The 18,277-nt window shown below is 42.6% G+C and overlaps 1 protein-coding gene across 2 annotated transcripts in view; it reads left to right on the forward strand.

Moving 5' to 3' along the window:
- Window positions 1-4,556: 4,556 nt before the first annotated feature.
- lrch4 (leucine-rich repeats and calponin homology (CH) domain containing 4) overlaps window positions 4,557-18,277 on the forward strand; it is a 47,642-nt gene continuing 33,921 nt past the window's right edge. For both annotated transcript variants that reach the window (XM_072459298.1, XM_072459297.1), the window contains exon 1: window positions 4,557-4,950. In XM_072459298.1, coding sequence (XP_072315399.1) covers window positions 4,779-4,950 — 172 coding nt within the window. In that variant the 5' untranslated portion in view covers window positions 4,557-4,778. The remainder of the gene's footprint in view (window positions 4,951-18,277) is intronic.

The raw sequence follows: 18,277 nt of genomic DNA on the forward strand, positions 1-18,277 counted from the left end.
GACAGTATTAAATAAAAAAAAGTCAACACAGATACACTCTTTTTTAAAGAAACTTTCAGTCACCATATTTCAACCTTTATTTGGTTGATGATGTACAATAGAAATACAATCGTACAATAAATAAACAACTAAACTAAAATATTCATGAGTGTCAGCCCTCCCAGACATAGGTATAAAAATGTTTTATAGAATGTGTAAAGTAGAAAATTCTTCACAGCATAATTTACCATTTCCAATTTATTCTTGTGGGGTTATATTTTCAAAACAAAAGCACTATTGGGCGAGTTGGTCTCAAATAATACCTTTAAGCACATGTCTTTAGAGCCCTCAGACAATGGGAGTTTAAGTCCCCTGAACTCTAATTGCATATTATTTGGTCATTAGTGTCTAGTCAGCCATATTTATGCCTTCCCTTTGGCATTACCTTGACCATTAACTGCCCACCGCAGACACGATAAACTATAATCATTCAGCATGGAGCTACAAAAACTATTATCTTGTCTGGCTTGCGATTATGGCCTTCCCACTGACCAGCCATTACTTTATTTAAGCCATAATCAGCTCCTAAATGTTGCTACACCAAGTAATGCTGATACTACATAAATGTAATGACTCTATTTCATCTCTATTCCTTTGCGAGAGGAGAGGCTTAATCCTAGCAATTTAATCTCACGGACAGAATAACTTAACCAGTGACAGTTAATGGCTTTTATCAGTGCGTTGAGTGAAAGTCCCACCCCCAGCACCAGGACCAGGACCACAGCTGGGTGCTCGGCCTGCCTGGACTTTGACAGATGGTCCAATGGGACGCTGGAGACCGCAAGAGGGAGGAACCAGGGACTATAGTCGAGGTTGGACGCATGATGATGAGGGGGACAATGCTAATGCACAGACAAGTGAGTGAGAAGAGGGTGATAAAGGCCTGCGGACGCTGCCTGTGCTCACGGACGTTCACAAGATGCAGGAAAACTCAATGTGAAGTCATGAAATGTAATGTATTTGGATTATATTAGCAGAGAATGGCCCAGACAAATGGAATAATACAACAATGAATTTATTTCAGAACAATGGAAACCCGTCTCCGAGGACAAAGACATTCTAATTTGGTTTGAGTGAAATTGGTGAGAACATCAAAATATCTCTTTATTTTTCTTGACCTGACCAGCTTTAGCCTAATTAAACCATGTATTGTTTATCATAGCAGTGTTTCCCAATCAGGGGTATGAGGACCCTTGTTGCACTGACCAGAGGCTACTTTCTGACTTCTGATTTTAGAAAGAAGTGGAAATTGAATGAAAAAACAGTACTGCAATCAGATTTGACATTTATGTATCAAAGTTCAAATTTTTAAACGTGTTTGGGAGAATTTACAAAAATGACTTAACTAGAATAAAATAACTGACAAATTCATGCAAATATTTTGTTGTTTGTGAAGGAATTTATGGCACTTAAAATATTACAGCCTTTGCAATTTGTTAATTGTGTCGTTTGCGATTAATCTTGCAGCCATTGTAGGGAATGTTTTTAATAGTATGATTTAAAGAACTCTTTAACACTTTAAACTGTATTTTAAGAGTGTCTTTGAGACATAGTGTTGGGAACCACTTTATTACAGAATAGTTAACATCCAAAGGCATGTTCCTTTAGGCCGTACCTAAATGTACATAATAGCTTCATATGGGCAATAGCAGGCATACGCTGTTGGACAGAAACATAAAAAGCCATTGGAAAAATATTTAATATAAAACAAATGGTCCTATTCATTCCAAATATGTTATGGTTCCAACAGTTATGTAGAACTGTGGAGTTTAGACTTGATTCAAGGCTATCAATAGGCTTCTTTAAATGCTTTGTAAATACCAGTCCTGCTCAGAAAGTGTTCAGTCAAAATATGGAGGACAGTGTTGTGTCTATTCAATAGACACACAACACTAGAATCTATTGCCAAACCTAAATGAATATAATCATAGTGCAACTGTGATTATATTCTGTTTGGTTGTTGCATCCAAGGAGACCCTGCGAGACCCTGCTCCACACCAGAGAGACCCTGCTCCACACTAGAGAGACCCTGCTCCACACTAGAGAGACCCTGCTCCACACTAGAGAGACCCTGCTCCACACCAGAGAGACCCTGCTCCACACTAGAGAGACTCTGCTCCACACCAGAGAGACCCTGCTCCACACTAGAGAGACCCTGCTCCACACCAGAGAGACCCTGCTCCACACTAGAGAGACCCTGCTCCACACCAGAGAGACCCTGCTCCAGACCAGAGAGATTCTGCTCCACACCAGAGAGTCTCTGCTCCACACCAGAGAGTCTCTGCTCCAGACCAGAGAGACTCTGCTCCAGACCAGAGAGACTCTGCTCCACACCAGAGAGACCCTGCTCCAGACCAGAGAGATTCTGCTCCACACCAGAGAGTCTCTGCTCCACACCAGAGAGTCTCTGCTCCAGACCAGAGACTGACCCTGCTCCACACCAGAGAGACTCTGCTCCACACCAGAGAGACTCTGCTCCACCAGAGAGACTCTGCTCCAGACCAGAGACCCTGCTCCAGACCAGAGAGATTCTGCTCCACACCAGAGAGTCTCTGCTCCACACCAGAGAGTCTCTGCTCCAGACCAGAGACTGACCCTGCTCCACACCAGAGAGACTCTGCTCCACACCAGAGAGACCCTGCTCCACACCAGAGACCCTGCTCCAGACCAGAGAGACCCTGCTCCACACCAGAGAGACCCTGCTCCACACCAGAGAGACTCTGCTCCAGACCAGAGACCCTGCTCCAGACCAGAGAGACTCTGCTCCACACCAGAGAGACCCTGCTCCACACCAGAGAGACTCTGCTCCACACCAGAGAGACCCTGCTCCACACCAGAGAGACCCTGCTCCAGACCAGAGAGACCCTGCTCCACACCAGAGAGACTCTGCTCCAGACCAGAGACCCTGCTCCAGACCAGAGAGACTCTGCTCCACACCAGAGAGACCCTGCTCCACACCAGAGAGACTCTGCTCCACACCAGAGAGACCCTGCTCCACACCAGAGAGACCCTGCTCCAGACCAGAGAGACCCTGCTCCACACCAGAGAGACTCTGCTCCACACCAGAGAGACCCTGCTCCACACCAGAGAGACCCTGCTCCAGACCAGAGAGACCCTGCTCCAGACCAGAGAGACTCTGCTCTAGACCACTTTAATGAGCAATTGAGCATAGATCCCCGCCCCCGAAGCATGCCCCGCCCCCAAGAGCCGCTCCCTCCGCACAGAGCTCCTCATGAACTGCGCCCGTCTCAAAGAAACCCCCGCGAAACCAAGCGGCGCGCAGGCAGACACATGCTCGGTACTTCTGGTAGTGACTGTCAAAATAAGAGCTGTCTTTAAATCGTACGAGGGAAAATGTGGGTTAGGTCGAATATATTGAGCTAAATAAGAAGCCTACATCACAGACTAAAGTAGGCCACTTTAAATGTCTCCGTTTGGGAATTGAATTTTTCCTCTGCTTTCGACCTTCCTTCAATAGTGAGGTTTGATGCTGGGAAAACCTGCCTGGGGTTGAATGATGCACAGAAGTTACGCTAGCGCAGCTTTAATGTAATTTGTTGTCAATTAAATCTTACTTTTTATCTTAAGTAGTACCACCAGTACTACTTACACACATGTAGTACTCTTACACACATCTTGTACTTTTACGCAAGAACGCAGACACTCGCAATGGCTTCAGCCATTGCATATTATCTAGTATGGTTTTGTTACATGCCCCCTACTCTAAAAAATAATATATGGATTTTAGAGTAGATTGACAGAAAAAGAAAAATGTTCTATTTTATTTTTGTCTTTTCCACGTTCTTGTCAACCCCTGCAGGTGTGAAGAATCAGAAAGGAATTAGACTACTCACATCAGATGCGTCAGACTTTACGTAAGACTTTACTGTTAACTTCAGATAATAGTCATCATAGTTCTGGTGTGCAAGCCTATTTCTATTTTTTATGGCAGATTTTAATTGTTTTTCTTTATAACTTATATAGGTAGTTTTATCATTGTTCGTAATATTATATTGCACAGAATCCCAAAAGCAAGTTCCTATATTTGTGAATTCTGTTAATTGACAATGGCAATAAACCTGTTCTGATTCTGATTCTGAGAAAGCCTGATGAACTCAAAATCACTGTCAGTTACTGCACTACTCTACACAACATTGGACTATGGTCTATTAAAAAAGAAAGAGTCTTGGGCATTATTTTTTGTCAGTAATTATTCGTATGTTTACTCCATCCATCCATCCATCCATTTTCTACCGCTTGTTCCCTTTCGGGGTCGCGGGTGACTGGAGCCTATCCCAGTAACTTCGGGCCTTAGGCCGGGTACACCCTGGACAGTGGCCAACTTGTCGAAGGGCCAACAATGGACAGGTCGTATGTTTACTCGATTTAGTTATTAATCCTTTTTTCATTTTTCGCCATGTTTTGTGTTCTCGTCACAGGTTCTTTACTTTGAAGAGTGTCTCCACTTCCTGTACCGCGGTGCTAAAATGGTCGCCCTTGACTTCCTGAAAGATTGACAGCTTGAACCGCTCGGTTATTGTTAGTGGAAGCGAGCTCTCCGTTGTGTGCGCCAGGCGGTCACTGCTGCTCCACCAAGAGCCTTTTCTTGGATTTACCCGGACACTTTTGTACAAGTTCGCCTCTTCGGGACTCGGCGTGGAGTCTGAACGCACCCGCGGGGCATGAAAGTGCGGCGGCCGCTTGAAAGAAAGTAAAAGAGGAGGCTGACGCTGCGCTTGATGGCTGCTGGGGATGGAGCCCAGCTGCCGGCCACAGTAGCGGCGAGCCGCAGCGTGGAGAAGGCGCTGGAGGAGGCTGCAGCCAGCGGGGCTCTCAACTTAACCAACCGCAAACTGAGGGAGTTTCCCCGGAGCGCCAGGAACTACGACCTGTCCGACATTACTCACGCAGGTCAGTCCGCGGTCTCTGTTTTCACTCCGGGGTTTTCACGCGTTTTCTAAAAGCACGCGCCTCTTTGTTTTATCGCCACCTGCTTCTTCTCCTTCTGACGGGAACGCACGCCCCCTTCTCGGCCCACGTTTGCCCACTGTTCTCCTCATGCCCATCTCATGCCCTCCTCATGCCCTCCTCATGCCCATCTCATGCTCTCCTCATGCTCTCCTCATGCCCTCCTCATGCCCATCTCATGCTCTCCTCATGCCCATCTCATGCCCTCTTCATGCCCATCTCATGTTCTCCTCATGCCCTCCTCATGCCCATCTCATGTTCTCCTCATTCCCTCCTCATGCCCATCTCATTCCCTCCTCATGCCCTCCTCATGCCCATCTCATGCTCTCCTCATGCCCTCCTCATGCCCATCTCATGCTCTCCTCATACTCATCTCATGCCCTCCTCATGCCCATCTCATGCCCATCTCATGCTCTCCTCATGCCCATCTCATGCTCTCCTCATGCCCATCTCATGCTCTCCTCATGCCCTCCTCATGCCCATCTCATGCTCTCCTCATGCCCTCCTCATGCCCATCTCATGCTCTCCTCATGCCCTCCTCATGCCCTCCTCATGCTCTCCTCATGCCCTCCTCATGCCCATCTCATGCCATCCTCATGCCCATCTCATGCTCTCCTCATGCCCATCTCATCCTCTCCTCATGCCCATCTCATGCCCTCCTCATGCCCATCTCATGCTCTCCTCATGCCCATCTCATGCCCTCCTCATGCCCTCCTCATGCCCTCCTCATGCCCTCCTCATGCCCGTCTCATGCCCTCCTCATGTCCATCTCATGCCCATCTCATGCCCTCATGCTCATCTCATGCCCTCCTCATGCCCTCCTCATGCCCATCTCATGCTCTCCTCATGCCCTCCTCATGCCCATCTCATGCTCTCCTCATGCCCATCTCATGCTCTCCTCATGCCCTCATCATGCCCATCTCATGCTCTCCTCATGCTCTCCTCATGCTCTCCTCATGCTCTCCTCATGCCCTCCTCATGCCCGTCTCATGCCCTCCTCATGCCCTCCTCATGCCCTCCTCATGCTCTCCTCATGCTCTCCTCATGCCCTCCTCATGCCCGTCTCATGCCCTCCTCATGCCCTCATCATGCCCATCTCATGCCCATCTCATGCCCTCATGCTCTCCTCATGCCCGTCTCATGCCCTCCTCATGCCCATCTCATGCTCTCCTCATGCCCTCCTCATGCCCTCCTCATGCCCTCATCATGCCCATCTCATGCCCATCTCATGCCCTCATGCTCTCCTCATGCCCGTCTCATGCCCTCCTCATGCCCATCTCATGCCCGTCTCATGCCCTCCTCATGCCCTCCTCATGCCCTCCTCATGCCCTCCTCATGCCCTCATCATGCCCATCTCATGCCCATCTCATGCCCTCATGCTCTCCTCATGCCCGTCTCATGCCCTCCTCATGCCCATCTCATGCTCTCCTCATGCTCTCCTCATGCCCTCATCATGCCCATCTCATGCTCTCCTCATGCTCTCCTCATGCCCTCCTCATGCCCTCCTCATGCCCTCCTCATGCCCGTCTCATGCCCGCCTCATGCCCTCCTCATGCCCATCTCATGTTCTCCTCATGCCCTCCTCATGCCCACCCTAATGACCACCCTTATGCTTGTCACAACTTTATACCGTTCATTCGAAGATAAACTAACTCTTGTTTTAGATCTGTTGAAGACGCTCTTGTGGCCCAACGGTTATATTTTTGTGTAAATGACATTCATTCATCCTCAAAGGCCACTGGGCTTATTTAGCCTTTTTCTTTCACAACTCAAGCTAAAGTTCATTTCAAATCACTAAATGCTAAAGAAGACTACTTCCATGTCACTTTTTCTATTTCCTCATTCTGCACACGGACAGCCCACACTAGTGTTGTCACAATACAAACATTTCAAACTATATGAAGGAATAGGCTCGGTACAGATTTTGATTCCACAATAATAATAAGACAAGATAAGCTTTTAGACAAGAGGCTGCTATTTTCAACATGAAATAATTGCACTTTCTTTTTTCTTTCTTTTACTATGGTTCTTGTACTGTTCTGTTAAAGCTCAAGATCTTTCTAAAAACTTACAGGAAGTTCACATTTTGCCCCGTTTGGGATTTTGTTTCTGTTTAAATACTTTTTTCAAATGAGTGTCTAGTTTCTATTCTAGTTTATGCATTGATTAGTGTCTGATTTTTGCCCCTTTTGTCAACCCTACAACCCAAAAATGTTGCTAGCCTTCTAAATAACTTGAAAATAAGTTTTAACCTAAGGCCCGAAGTCACTGGGATAGGCTCCAGTCACCCGCGACCCCGAAAGGGAACAAGCAGTAGAAAATGGATGGATGGATGGATGGATAAGTTTTAACCTTTACATTTGGTTGTATTAAACTTGTAATGTTCTCACAAAAACAAGATGGTTTGTCTTCTAACCTCTTCTTTGACTGACAGCCCTGGAGACCCAACATGGCACCCTCTCACTAAGCAATTTCCTGATTATATGCCACTTAATCTCTATTAGTTTGCCTGCACAGGAAAGCAATAATAGATATCTGGAGTGACGATCTTTACAGTGAGGCGAGACAAAAAAAATGACTCAACCTCAGCTTTTCCCTGCTGAAAAGAGGATTACCCCTTTTCCCCCAGGTGGGAGAAATCCATCCACACTTGCGATTTAAAGAGGCACTCCTTCTATTTAGTTCTTTTAAGGCTTCAGTAATTATGACCATCTGCTAGGAACATGTTCGGTATGGGCCTTGTGGGATAAAAGACCTCGAACACTTTGGTATAAACACACACACACCTGCTAGCTGCTAATTCTGCGCTAATGGCTGTGATATTTCATACCTATGCTAATTGCAAGCGTGATTGTAATGTGTTTATCCATAGGGGGAAAGCAGCTTAATTTGATCAGTCGATTAGCGATGTGGTGTTTTAAAGAGTTTGGGGGCTAAAGGAGTTCCACACCAGAGGGATTTTCAGGAATCTTTAAGGAAGGAAGGGTTTAATGGGTTCCAAGAATCGTTGTGAGGTGGGATTCAAAAGATGGCCGTGAAAGGAAAGGGGTTTCTGGGTGTTATTTTTGACCATGCTATTAATAAAAGATACTATTGAGTACTTCTAGATGGATGTGAATATTTAAAAGCTTTGGGATGATTGATGGTAGATGTCTGCTTCTGTGATCTGGTCCTACAATGGATTTCTGTTAGGGCTGAACCATTTTAGCAAATTGTAATTTATGTTTTAAAAAAAAAAGGTTTTGGTATCAATAAATTAAATAAAACAAACGGAGCAAGACACAGAGGGAAAAAAGACAAAAATAAAAAAGAGTAGTCCGTAGAAACACATGTCTCCTTTTGGATCCGTCCCATTTGTTCTTATGTCCAGAACATTTTTCCATTTATTTTCAAATTCACTTCCAAAGTGACTCTTTCCAAGTTGTAAATGTCCAAAGATATTTCAGTCCAGTCCTTGACAGTCTTCTCCGTCCTCGTCATCCATTTTCTTGTTTTTGCTTTTTTGCTGCGGCCAAAAGTACATTCCACAGGTATCCATCTACTGTTTCCATTGTTTGAGTTTTACATCACAGATACATAGCTTTAAATTAAAATGGAATGTCTGTATTTAAGACTGTTTGCAGTGCCTCATTAATCTCAATCCAGTGTTTATGAAAAATAGTCCCAAAGAGTCCCAAAACACATGATAGCGATGAGCCACTGATGTGTCCCTGTGAATAATGAGTACTTTGACATACCGTGATGCATTTTTCCAACAAAATTCTTTCCAAACAGGAGATTTTGTGCCTCTCCATTTACATGTGCATATAGATTCTCATTCTTCATCAGTTATACCACAATTTCCTTCTTTTTCCCCATTTTACTTTGGTACATCTAGTTAACACAGGAAATTATTTTACTTTATTAATTGCCTTTGTCTTTGCGGTTTGGTAATTGTGACCGTTCATAGTTCGATTTGATTATGATATATATTGCAGCTCTAATATTTCTTTGTGTTGTTTTCCAAGATTCATAACAAAACTATTAATAAAGTAATAATAAAGGTGTATTCAATTCCAAAGACCATAAACTGTAAATCATTGGACATCTAAACTGTGAGTGTAATGTAAATGAACAAACTAAACACCACCTTTATTTGATAATTTATGTTTTTTGACAATTTTTCCAGTCCAGCATTTTGTAAGGAAATATTCAATCTGATGGACAATGATAGCGTTGTAAATAATTTATCTAGAGTGGCATTGCAGTTTCAGGAGTGCGATATAGTCTGCTTGTTCAGCATCAAATTCTTGTCATCTTCGGTCCCAGAAGCTTCATATATTGTGGTCGTATCGCACAACGAGCTGAGGCGACAGATTCTGGTCGGCGTGGTGACAGACGGGATATATTTGGGCCCATTCCCAGTGGCAGAGGCTGATTCAGTGTGCTCTAATTCAATCCGTGACTCCTCCACTGCTCGATAGTAGACATTCTGAGCTGATTACATGTCTGTGGAGCAGCCGGGCCCAATTTGGCTAATGTCTACAATTGAAGTAATGAAGCACTCTCTGCCTCTGCCCCGTCTGTGTAGGTGGGTCTGACAGTTGTCCTGATTCACCCGAGTCAGCCTTTTCCACAGGTAGCTTCTTGTTCGTTTCAATGGAGAGAGCGCAGTATTGCATCCTATTGGGACATAACATACAATCCACAAAATAACCTGTTTAATCCATTATACAGGCCTTATGTTATTATAAATGCGTCATTGCACGAATCAAAATGACAGGATGCCGTGTTTGGTAACCAATTGTGAAAATACAGCCCATGTCAAATATACGTATAGGAGATTAAAGTACTTTTGATAATACTACAGCTTGCTTTCACCTACTCATGAATTATCCAAATTGAAGATTGTTTAGGGTGTTTTTGGTGTCACTATCAGAATCGACAGAGATTGATATGATCGGCTAGTTGTAAATACTTTATAATACAATTTGTTGATTGGAGGGATGTGTTTTTATAGCAGCTGATTCTGAATTGGCCTTAGATTAGTCGGCCAACTTGTTTAAAAATACATAGGACCAACTGACCTACAAGAAATAATTAATCATCTTTCAAAAATAAAATTCTGACTTTAACTGAATCTATTATGTACTTTTTTCTTCTTTTTAAATGCTGTATATTAATGTATGTAACTTTTTAGCCAAATGCACTAGAATAAAAGCATTGTTTTTATTGCACTGACAAACTCCCACTTGTTTCCATGTAAATGCTGTTTCTTTGGCTACAACATTCCAAAGTGAAATGTATTCATCCCCATGAAGAATGTTCTGAATGGTATGGTATGGTTTTAACTTTCTATTCCCATGGGATCATGCAGGTGACGCGCCTCCTCCAGAAAGTTGCACACTGACTTGTTTTAATTGAATGTATTATTATAACTTCAAATATTTCCTTTGGATTGGATTCGGCATAAAATAGGGGAAAATATGATCTATTCACGGTCAACCGTTGATTTTTGGAGTGTTACATTCAGATATTCAATCATGTATAGAGGATGGCTGTGTATGTATTTGCGTACATTGTATATTTTCTGATGGTTTTAAGGTGCTATGCCAGTTGGTTGGACAGATAGCACACATCACCACTGTATTTCTGCTTACGCACTGTAAGGAGACCAGTGGAGCTTGAAGGAAACAAAGGTTTACATCATTTCTGAGGCTAATTAGTTTTAGATGGCGGACTTGAAGAACGAAGAAGACCGAAAAGAAAAGTGCAAGGTTAGGAGAAGCACCGGTGCAGTCAGCCACATCCATTGCAAGTACTTATTTAATGGGGTTACCGTGATGATATACTGCATACTTCTCCACTCCATCGATTCTGCAGCTGTGAGAATCTGCTGTATCACTCTCCAGACATTTACACTTGCTCTGTACAGCACGGCCAAATGGGAAGTTTAATTGAATAACTATTGTTTGGTGGTGAAAATTCAGATCAAATTTACTTACTTACTTACGGATTAGTTTATTATTGAAACTGTGTAAACCTAGAAGTAGAAGTGAAGTCGGTGGCTTTACATGTCTAAGAAACTGATAGAGGAAGTGTCTGGGTGAAGGTTTACTGTAATTAATAGATTATATGCAATCAAACTTTATAATACAGGAACCTGGATTGTTGCTCATAATGGCTGGTAACTGCCATAGGAATAGAAAAGTGCTGATTGTCTTTTTAAATGGCAAAGCTGCTCCTGTTGGTATTGGATGGTGTGTTGCGTCTGCACAATGCTAATGTGCATGCTACAGTGCAGAACAGGGCTATTCAACAACATTTCCCTCAGGGGCAGATTTGTCACAGCATGTTACTACTTTTGGCACGGTTTAGGATCACACACAATATCCCCAACACTAGATACGTTATAATAATGATGATAAAACAACTGCTATATTTGTTTTTGTGAAAGATAAATGAAAAAAGGCGTTGCCAACATTGCTCCGCCAATCCAGTACTGAACCAATTTTAAATGTAGGACTAGACTAGTACAAACGGGTCTAAACTAGCGCCAAACTATGTGTAAATCAGAAAAAAAGTGTCGGGTCAAATAGTTTGGGCAACCTGAATAGGCCTGGATTAGATGCTAGGCCATTGACGATATTTACTTTGCGGCTCAACATTAATAGTAGTAGTAAATCATCTACTACTACTTTTTGACAGAAAATGTGAAGTCATGTTGCCATCCTCAAAACTAGCTTTCTATTTGAAAACCTGTAGTCATGTAGAAGACGTTTTGCATGGACAAATCACCGCTTTAGCCACCCCTGACACTATTGACTGCCTTTTACCCAGCATCTTATCTAGAGTACACTTGAGCAGGCCGGCACATGGGGAGGACCAATGCGCTGGTTGCACTGGGATAACACTGGGTAGCTGCGAGGCCAGGCTCTTTATGATAACATCAGCCCCCTCCGCCTCCCTTCCATCCACCTCAGCCCCCAGCGGAACAGTTTCCCTCCGGAGGTCAAAGGTTTACGCACATGTACACAGACACACACTCGCCCTATGTTCCCAAGTCGCTCCCAGGGCCTTCTGCGAACAAAGCGGGGCCATTGTGAGCGGGCCGCGCACCTTTTCTGACGGGGGCGTTCGTGTTGTGGTACAGCGGCTCTGGTTTGGCTTTTGATGGCGACGCACCGCGGGGCAAATGCGTTGAGAACAAGCAGGCTTTATGTGTATGATGTATGGGCCGCTGACTGTGAAGAAAAGGAGCGTACTGATAAAATGTGATGTCTGTGGGTTAACAAGAGAGCGCTGGAAGCTTATTGGGAATATAGGGCATTTTAGTGGTTAGCTTGTGTGCTAATTGAGTGGCGTAGGTTAAGTTGGCAGCAATAAATGTGTCAACTACAAGGATGAGACTTGCAACCAAATGTGTTTTACATGAATGCCCAGTTTAAGATCTCAACAGCAATTGGCAGCAAAGACAGGAAAAAATATTGTTTATTGACTAGGGCTGCACAATATATCGTAAAAGTATCGATATTGCAATATTAGCTGATGCACGAATCAATATTGCAACAAAAACATATCGCAAAACCCAAAGGTCCAGACGTTTTTGAATGGAAAAAGGCAGATTTAGATAAGCCTTAAGGCGTGTACATTTGAGTTAAAATTCAACACAATATTGTATCAACAAAACAAAACAAAACAAAACATTAAAATATCACAGTAACGCCAAGGTCTTTCAATAGGCTGAATTTGAAAAGGTTGATTTATTTTTTATTCATGATTTTCTTTTTCAGTCTAAATTCGCCTCTGTTTCATCTTGAGTAATTTTTTATTTTGTTTTATTGAAATTACTTAACAGCCACATTGCATATTACAAACATTTCCAATATTGTGCATTGACTATGGATTTCCGAAACAAAACCCTTAGCCTTTACCTTTTGTGATGGGGAAATTCACATAAAATCCTGCACGTCATAAGGCGCTGGTACAGCTGGCAGCCCGGTGTAAACGCTCTCTCTTCTTTCTCACACTTATTGTGCTTTATCTCCTATATTTTGTAAATATAGTTAGTACATTTTTTCTATTTTACTGTACGATAGGGACACGCGCTGGAATAGTTTTTTAATTCAACTGTTTTGGACTTTTTTCGGCTGGATTTGAGCGTTTTTCGTTGTGTTGTTGTGACGTGAGCTAGCTCCGAGCGAGCCCACCAGCCCCCTCCTCCCCCCGCGCCCTCCGGCCGCGCTAAAGTACGGCGTGTCGTCGGTACACGTTTATATACACGTTTATATACACGTTTATATGAAAGAGGAACTTCACGAATGATCGGGACACGCACTGGAATCACTTTAAATGAACTTGTTTTGACTTTATTCGGCTGGATTGAGTGTTTTCGTCGTGTCGTTGCGATGTGTTTTGGCTGAGTCCCCCTGCTCCGGCCCCGCCCCCGGCTCCGGCCCCGCCCCCCGGCCGGCGCCGTACCGCGTTTCCACAAAGGAGGAACTCATGAAACTGCAGTCGTCTTACCCGGAGATCGTCACGTTATCCCGTCGCAATACTGACCTAACCTAATACTGATGTGCAATTCTGTCGTATGTGCAATTGCTGTTGGAATTCATGTGCAATTACTGTGAAATTCATGTGCAATCTATGTGCTGTCGTGACACATATTCATGTGCAATTACTGTCGGGATCACATGCAATGGTATTTATTTATTTGTCTATGGGAGTTTTTATTTATTTATAGGAGATCTTCTACTGAAAGTGTTTTTCAGACTTCCTATAAGTGATCTGTTCTTCTGTATCTACCTCTGTATCTACCTGCGTTGCACCAATGAAATTTCCCCATGTGGGACAATAAAGGAATATCTTATCTTATCTTATCTTATCTTATCTTACGTGCATCTAGAGGAGCAGAACCAAGTCTTTTCAATGTTTGTTCTGTGGTTTCACCCGAGAATGCCTCTTCTATTAAATCAAAGTGCACGGCTGCTTATATTAACGCTCGCTTATGTGGAATGATACTGTGACTTTGATGTAAACACTGGCTCTAAATTACAGGCAAGCTACTGTAATAATGGACTCATTCCAGGAAAAGTACGACTAAAGCATTTTCCCTCCCTCACTTTTGTCGTGACTGGAGAGCTATCCTGAGTTTGAACAGTATGGGTTATAAATGTGCTGTCCCCTGAAGCAACCTTCAACCTTCACTACGCTGTTGGTTTAGTATTTTTTATGTTGTACCTTGTATTTGGTACATATTCTTCTCCAATATAGACAAAATACACTTGGTTCTATACAGACAACATTGGATACAGTCCCATATTTGCACTTTTTATTGTATCAGTTATTGACATTAGGGCTCTCATTTATGGGACAATATTCTTTTTTGGGCTGACCCATTGGAAAGACTTTATTGTAACACTTTAGAGCGATCAGTCAGTGTCTAAAAATGACTTCTATGTATTTGTTATATGTTCTCTAATATGTAGAATAATGCATTGTATAGACGGATTTTCTTGATTATATATTAAATCAAAATTTGCCCCAAAATTATCTGCACAACTTATTGATCATGACCCACATTAGTTAAAAAAAAATTGTCTTAAAACATCAAAAACAGAACAAATTCATTTTTAACTGTAGTGGTCTAAATGTATTCCTTATTTTGCTAATGAATTTTGAGCTGTGTATTCATTATAATGCCATTACCACAATAAAGTTAACAAACATTAGCATGCTAACAGTGCCCTTCCTGCTTTGCTGGGATTAAAACGCTCTACAATTAAAAGCAGTTCGCACACAGAGGTCTCATTTTGACCATAAAAGCTGCGTGAATGCATTATATCTGTGATGGGGTCAAAATAGATTTGACTTTGTTACACTACACATTTTAACTTCATGGAGAAATAATTTTGATATAATTTTGCCTTGTGTAGCCAGCTTATACCAGCACTGTCCCCGTAGTAATAAGCCACATATGAAGTTTATTGAAAAGGGTTGGAGCTATGAGCACATTCTCAGTTATTACAGTCGTGTCCAGGTCGTGTGCTGGTGGCCTTTGGGATGTGAATTTGCTGTTGCACCATCACACTACTGCAGCCGCTGACTCTGGAATAATGAATGAGCTGAAGAGGCGTGGGCTTGGGAGTGAAACGGTTTCTGCGTAATCGCTTGCAGTGTGCCATGTTTTTATAATATGTTTTTGCCAGGTTTTTCAGACTAGCAATACATTTTTACCAAGTACAGATTAGCAGAGGGTCCTTTTCATAGCATCTGGGTAAAGCAAGTGGACATTTAGACCTCAAAATTGAAGGAGCATCTAGATTTATTACTGAGAAAACAAATACCTTTAGCTATCTTTAAATAATAATAATAAGGATGTAGCTCTGTTACTTGCATTGCTGACAACACATTGCACTTACAACGCTGCTACTGTGATGAAATGGGACATCTAATATTCAGCACATTAGAGGCAGCATTTTTCTAAGGTATGGTTTTCAGCCAGAGTCCCTCAGGGGTCATAGGAGAACACCCCTGTGAGCGGTGGTTTATGCATCGCTCCCATTCCTCACTTTACGGCCAAGGGCAATGTGTATATAATTATTAATATTAAAAGACAAAGGCCTTGTTCAGCTTTAGAGCAGGTGCACAGCCCAGACTATAGAACATGCTGTTAGCTTGTTGTTCCTAACCTCTGCTTTCTGGGCATTGAGCTGTTGGTTTTGTTTTCCCAACAGTTGACCCTGTGGCACAGCGTGTTATTGAAGCTGGGCTCTGCTATTGTGATGGAAAAAGATCACGTAAGCCAGGATATTGAGAAATGTAAGCAAACCAAGGACTTGCAAATCTTACATTTTGACACACTGGTATACCCACTTGTCTTTACAACGTGTCAGTTGCTGTTAAACATTTAAGACTTCATTCATGGTCTCATTATATAACTTTCTTGAGTTTTAACCATGTGATTTGTTCCGGATCATTCCTGCACAAACCGTTTGAAATCGAAGTATTGCTCCTTTTTGCTCCTTTTTTTGGTTATCATGCATTATTAATTTGACTGTGAAGTGCCAACTCTCTTAAACATAATTGGCTATCTTGATTTGTTATGAAATGTATATCTTCTAACCTTCAGCTTCCACTTCACATGGCAGTTTTTCAAAATGTGCTTGCTTACTGGAAAGCCTCTTCTTTTAACCAACACATCAAGATTTCTCACTTGAATAACTGCTGATGAGATGTCTATTAAAAAGCCATTGCCCTCCTGCTCGCTCTAAACTGCTGCTCGTATATTAGTGAACCAGCCTGCCGTTTAGCCACAGTGCCATTTACACTTACAATGCCACTGTGTGTTTGGGTTAATGGTGGCGTTGAGCAGTCGAGGCCCGGCGTACGGCCTTAGCCGCGCTGTCAGCTGTTTACATCCGCTCCCTGCCATTAACTGTCTGACTCTCACTCCGTTGCAGTGCGTCTATGTTTGGGCGTTAGGGTTTGATTTCCTCTGTGCTGCGGATGTGGCCGGCCTGTTCACTCCAGCTGCACTTCTGCTTCGAGCGGAGGCTTCGCGGAGACTTCCGGATTGCCCCACACTTTAGGCGACGCATTTAAAGTCAAGAGTTCGGGATGATTCAGACAAACGGGGAGCTGAGGGAGTTGCTCAAATGTGAACTGAAGTTAGACACATTGATACTGTACCGATGCCCTTTGTCTTATTTAAACTTCCAGGTGTTACTACTCGATTATGTGAACACCTACGGCAGCTCAGTGGGGACATACTGTTGTTCTTTTTCAAATCTACATGACCTACTGTAGAAATGTTTCCAAATACAAGCTGAAAATATGAATACATGGCAACAATGAATGTACTTAAGTCTGTGCTTATTGATTAACTGCAGCAGATTATTGCTGCTTTACTCTTTATTAATCTAGCATTTTTTCTTTCGGTTAATTGATTCGTTTTATTCTCAAGCCTTTTAGCAATCCAAACAAGATTTACTAAATTTGCCCCAGATGATGTGAATGCAATGCCACTTGAGGCCATCCTGAAGGACAATGTTTGCAGAGAAAACGTTTTTTTCATCAAAAACACATTCTTGCTTTGCCGGAGTAAAAAAACCCAAACTATTTTCTCAACTCATGGCATGTTTTAGAGTCCATGTATTGTCCTGATTACAATTATTCATGTGGTACCATATTTTTTAATGATTAACCCACTCTACATAGTCCTTCAGGAATCACAAGAAGTAATGTTAAAGTGCATAATATGACGTTTTGAAGATTGACTCATTTTGATTTTTATTTGGTGTATTTGTACCTATTGTAAATCTAAATGATAGTTTTACACCAATCAATTAGGTATTTGTGGAGAAACGTCAAATCTGTAGAAAATGACAGGAAGTGACATCACAATAGGGAATTTACTCAAAAGAAACAACTTTTGTGACATTCTAAACATGAATTCAACAAAATAAAGGTGCTCTTATAGATTTTCATTTGTCCAAAAAATTAAGTGTGTAGTGTAGGAAGGAAGTATGATTATACATTAAACATTATTATTATTTAAATATATAAAACTTATCTTATCTTATCTTAAAACTTAACTGCATTTTAGTTCAATGAGTGGTCAAAAGCTAACAATATTGGTACTATTCTTTTGCTTGACTAGAGTTGGGTGTTTGTTTTCATCAAGCTGTACTATGTGAGCGTCTGTTGTGATCATATTTTTATCTGCCCGCCTCAGTATGTGTGCTGTCTGCTGCCGTCTTGTCTCTCGGAGCCCAGCAGCTGGTGGGGAGGGGGGGATTCCCTCCAGGGTCTCGGGGGAGGTAACCAGAGAAAAGGCAGAAACACGCTGAGAGCCGTACATGCTCTAGTCTATACTCTGCCGTGTAGTGCTGTGTTGTCTTTAGGCACAGCACATCCTGCACACACCCCCATGGAGCAGTTTCCAAGGAACTGGCCCATGTGCTGGAGATGTTAGTCATAATGCCGGTCTGCTGACTAACTAAGGCAGACAAGGCACCGGGCATCATTGCTGGTGCCTGTGTTGTGTTCCAAAGGTCTGTAGTTTTAGATGTACACAGATTTGTAGGGTCGTCATTGTAGTATGCACAATCTAAATGTACATTGACCAGCAGAGGTGTGGACTTGTCATGGCTTGACTTAGAATCAGACTTGAGTCTTTATTTTACTGCTACAACAACCAACTGGAACATGACTCTACTTCTCAATTTGAGAAGTAGAACAATTTATAAAAATAATTTTTAAAAAGTCTGGGTCGTTTTCTGTAATT

Source organism: Eucyclogobius newberryi, unplaced genomic scaffold (genome assembly GCF_026437365.1).
Source record: "Eucyclogobius newberryi isolate DKJ021-1_F unplaced genomic scaffold, fEucNew1.0.hap1 SCAF_22, whole genome shotgun sequence".
In the NCBI taxonomy this organism is placed as follows: Eukaryota; Metazoa; Chordata; class Actinopteri; order Gobiiformes; family Gobiidae; genus Eucyclogobius; species Eucyclogobius newberryi.